Consider the following 4,671-nt stretch of genomic DNA (forward strand, 5'->3'; position numbering starts at 1 on the left):
CAATCCCCAACCTTCTCTAAAAGCAAAACCTGCCCTACCCTCTCCCACCGTCGGCATAACATGGACTTTCCACTTACCTTAATACCGTTGGCGACCCAGCTTACCCCAATACCACCGGCGACCCAATCATTGAAGTGGAATCCTCAATTAGGGGAGTATAGAGGGGGTGGTGGTGGTGGTGGAGAAGGATGCTATTATGTTGCTGAAGCAGGTTCAAACGTTAACATCTTCAGCAGGATATTCGCACCTGGTCGGGCAAAAATCTTCTTTTTCCTTTGCGTGCGTACGGACACACGAACTATTTGGTGCGGGAGGCTTGGTTGATATATTTAACTTGTTGGCTTATATGTTTAATGTGTTGGCTGATATGTTTCATTTATTTGCTGATATGGTTTTTGGGTTGGCTAATATATTCCTTTTGTTGGCTGATATGTATATTATATATATATATATATATATATATATATATATATATATATGTATGTATTTATATATATATATATATATATATATGTATTTATATATATATATGTATTTATATATATATATATATGTATTTATATATATATATATATATGTATTTATATATATATATATATATATATATATATATATATACATATATACATATATATATATATACATATATATATATATACATATATATATATATATTTATATATATATATGTATTTATATATATATATATATATATGTATTTACATATATATATATGTATTTATATATATATATATATGTATTTACATATATATATATATATGTATTTATATATGTATATATATGTATATATATATATATATATATATATAAATACACACACATATATATATATATGGGATCATGTGAGAACCTAAGCATAGAATAGGAACTAGGAACTAATATGGTGCGTTGTTCTTCCTTAATCCAACGACTGACATCCTACCCGCCTTTTTCATGTCAATAATGGCATTTTGGTAATTTTGCCACTTTGAATGACCTCCTTTCTTTCTCTTTCTCTTCCTTTTATTTTATCTATCTTCGCGTCCTCATTTTCTCTCTCTAAGCTTAAGTTCTCCACCCGCGATCTGAGCTCTTCGATTTAGCAAACTATTTGCCCAAATTTTTCGATTTTCAGCTTCAATTACATCGCATTCTTTGATTTTATCATTCATTGAGGTAATTTTTTAATTATATTTTTATTTTCGTTGTTTATTTTGATTTCATATCACGGCTGATTATTACGTGTTTTCCTATTTTGTGTTTTTTTATCTTAATTTTTATCAATTTTGGTAATTGAGGTAATTTTCTTATTATGTGTTTTTCTATTTAGTGTTTTTTATCTTAATTTTTATCAATTTTTACTTATTAATTGTTCTCTGAATTATTCTATACAATTTAGTGTTTTATTTTTACGATTTTGGTTGTTAATTTCTATTTTATGGTTTTACACTTACGAAATTCATTGTAGATGTTTTGTGCATATAGTTGCTACATTTCTTGGTGTTATTGAAGAAGTTGTATAATTTGTTGTTGTTTTACACTTACGAAATTCATTGTAGATGTTTTTCATCATATTCTTATAACTTCATGTTTTTTAGTTTCTTCAAGTTTTTAAATTTTTTTTTTTTACTTTATGCTCTAAGTCATTTACTTTTTAGTATATCTCTAATAGTTTTTATTAGCTTATTTTTTAAAAAAATTTGTTTACTTTTAGTTATAGTTTATTTACTTTTATTTATTGTTTGTTTACTTTTTCCTTCGATTCATTTACTTTTCAGGAACATGTCTGAAAGTGTAGAGCATTGTTTTTCTTCTGTCACTACTGAAGATAACAATGTAAGAATTTTCAAAACACCCACTCAGCCTTTGCTTCCTAAAATATATTATAATTTAGGAGGTGATAAAGAGTATATGCCAAGTTGTTCTTTGGAAAACAAACCTTTTGTTGGAATGATATTTGATACTCTTTAAGATAGTATTGCCTTTTATTAAAAATATGCTAATGAGTGTGGATTTAAAGTCTATTCTAGTACTACTAAATCACAAAAGAATAAGGATGATCCTATTGGTAAAGGAGTTACTGTAATTAAATATTTATATTGTAGCAAAGAAGGGTATGTGACAAATAACAAGAAATTTGGTAAACAAGTTGAAGGTTCTTGTTTAAAGAGAAAGAATGTGAAGAGAGTTGGTTGTCCTACTATGATAAAATTTAGGTTTTGTACTGGTGGGAAGTATATGGTTTATTATTTTTATGAATATCATTCTCATCCTTTTTCTACACCTATTACTAGGCAGGTTACTAAACATGAAGTTGGTTTAAATTTTGCTCATAAGAAGTTTATTTTTGACAACTGAAAGTTAAATATAGGGGTTGTTATGTCTTATAGGATCATGAAAGAACTTTGTGGTGGGTTTGAAAATGTCAAGGGCAGTAAAAATGATTTCAAAAATTTTTCTAGGGACTTAAAAGTTTATATCTCTAATGCTGATGGTATGATGTTTGTTCAGAACCTTGAACAAAAAGTGAAAACCAGTAAAGGGGGTTATTATTTTGATATTGTGTTGATGAAATTAGGCATTTGACCCATGTCTTTTGGGTTAATGCTATTGGTAGAAGAGATTATCAATTATTTGGGGACTCTTTATCTTTTCATTCTACCTATGATACAAATAAATATTCATTGGTTTTCTGTCCTTTTACTGGTGTTGATAATCACAAGAGATGTGTTACATTCTGTGCTGCTCTATTATCTAAAGAAGATATAAATTCTTTTGTGTGGCTATTTCAAACTTTTTTGAAGTGCATGGGAAGAGAACCCTCTTGTATTATCATTGATCAAGATTCTACAATGGGTATTGCCATAGAAAAGGTTTTTACTAAGACTAAACATAGGCTATGTATGTGGCACATAATGAGGAAGGTACCTAAAAAAGTTGGAACTTCTTTTTGTAATGAAACTGATTTCCTAATAAAGCTAAGTGTAGTAGTTTGGAATAGAGAAATTGATCCTTGTGTATTTGTTGATGATTGGAATAATGTAATGGAGGAGTTTGACCTTGTCGATCATGAGTAGTTTGCATACATGTTCAAGATTAAACATCTTTGGATTCCTGCATATTTTAGGGACTTATTTATGGGTGGTTTACTGCGTTCTACTTCTACACTGAAGGTGAAAACAGTTTCTTTTGTAATTTTACAAACCCTCATGTAACTTGTGTTGAATTCTTTGTCCGTTATGAAACTGCTCTTGATGCTCAAAGGCATGAACATGATGAGTTGATCAGGCTTAATAAACTTGAGCCTCAATTGGTTACTCACTTACACTTGGAAAAGCACGCTGCTATTTTTTATACTCGTGCCATATTTAATGATTTTCAAGAAGAATGTGAGGGAGCCTGTTTTTCATGTGTTGTTGAAAGTTGTAGTTCTCTGTATGGAGATGGTGTGGGGTTTTCTATTATTGTTGATAATGAGAAAAGGAAAAAATTTGATGTAACTTTTGACTTGGCCACATATGAGTCAAGTTGTACTTGTAGAATGTTTGAGAGTCAAGGCGTGTTATGTAGACACATTCTGTTTGTTATGAAAGGCAAGTGTATACGTGAAATTCTCGATCCTTATATCTTGAATCGTTGGAGAAAAGATGTTCTGAAGAATGCTTCTGTCACAAATGTTGCTCTGTATGATGCTTCTAAGTATGATAAGAAGAAGCAATTGGTTAGTGATGTATGGTCCAAGATTTTCAGTTGTGTGAGTTAAACTGACCAATCTGAGGATGATTTATCTAGGATTATTAGGACATTATCTTCATTTGAGGAGCAGATGATATCAAAGAATAATCCTGAAAATGCACCTAGTTCAAAAGAGGTGAAAGATGCTGATATTCAGGTTTTGGTTGGGTTAAATGAAGTAGATGTAAATATCTTGCCTCCAAATCAGTGTCTTAACAAAGGTTCTGCCAAAAGTTCAAAGCGGTTGAAGAGTGTAAAAGAAGTAGCTACTGAACAAAAATCCAAAAAGGGCAGAACCTGTAGAGCTTGTGGGCAATCTGGTGTTTCCTATGACAGTAGAAACTATCCAAACAAGTAATTTTTCAGGTATTTTACTTTTAAATGTGTTTAATTTACTTTAAAATTCTATTTATTTACTTTAACCTTAACTTCATTTACTTTTTATTTTGTGCAGGTATTATTATACTTGATAATTGGCCAAACAAGTAACTTTTCAGGTATTTTACTTTTAAATGTGTTCAATTTACTTTAAACTTCTATTTATTTACTTTAACCTTATCTTCATTTACTTTTTATTTTGTGCAGGTATTATTATACTTGATACTATTTTATTTGGTATTTTTAACTTTTCCTATTTACTATAAGTTGTAATTTATTTAATTTACAATCTAATTTATTTACTTTAATTTCTCACAAATAAATGATGTTTATTTTTGTGAATTTATTATAATACTTAGAAATTAGAAGATGTTTTGGAAGATCAAGATCAAGATTTAATGAACAAATTTTTTTTATTATTTTTATTATTGTAATATTTTTACATTTTGATTAAAAATAATTGTACTACAGAAATTAAGTTCTGTTTATTTACTTTTAGCTATTATACATTAACTTTATGACAGTTTCTGTTTACTTTTATATCATATGAATCGTTTG

The 4,671-nt window shown here is 28.8% G+C and overlaps 1 protein-coding gene across 1 annotated transcript; it reads left to right on the plus strand.

Annotated features, from left to right (window-relative positions):
• The first annotated feature begins 963 nt into the window (after nucleotides 1–963).
• LOC110730721 (protein FAR-RED IMPAIRED RESPONSE 1-like) lies at nucleotides 964–4,205 on the plus strand. The gene is made up of 9 exons (XM_021910543.1): nucleotides 964–974; nucleotides 1,779–1,907; nucleotides 2,106–2,234; nucleotides 2,391–2,501; nucleotides 2,579–2,873; nucleotides 2,979–3,041; nucleotides 3,128–3,721; nucleotides 3,827–4,089; nucleotides 4,190–4,205. The coding sequence occupies exons 1-9, from the start codon at nucleotides 964–966 to the stop codon at nucleotides 4,203–4,205; spliced, it is 1,611 nt and encodes a 536-aa protein (XP_021766235.1).
• The last annotated feature ends 466 nt before the right edge of the window (nucleotides 4,206–4,671 follow it).

This window comes from Chenopodium quinoa, unplaced genomic scaffold (genome assembly GCF_001683475.1).
Source record: "Chenopodium quinoa cultivar QQ74 unplaced genomic scaffold, ASM168347v1, whole genome shotgun sequence".
NCBI classification, from domain to species: domain Eukaryota; kingdom Viridiplantae; phylum Streptophyta; class Magnoliopsida; order Caryophyllales; family Amaranthaceae; genus Chenopodium; species Chenopodium quinoa.

Bases quoted from the DNA above. Each gene is read 5' to 3' on its own strand.
- LOC110730721 (XM_021910543.1), top strand. The intron at 2,235-2,390 runs GTATATGGTTTA...TATGTCTTATAG, and splicing joins AGGTTTTGTACTGGTGGGAA to GATCATGAAAGAACTTTGTG. The intron at 2,874-2,978 runs GTTTTTACTAAG...TTCCTAATAAAG, and splicing joins TGGGTATTGCCATAGAAAAG to CTAAGTGTAGTAGTTTGGAA.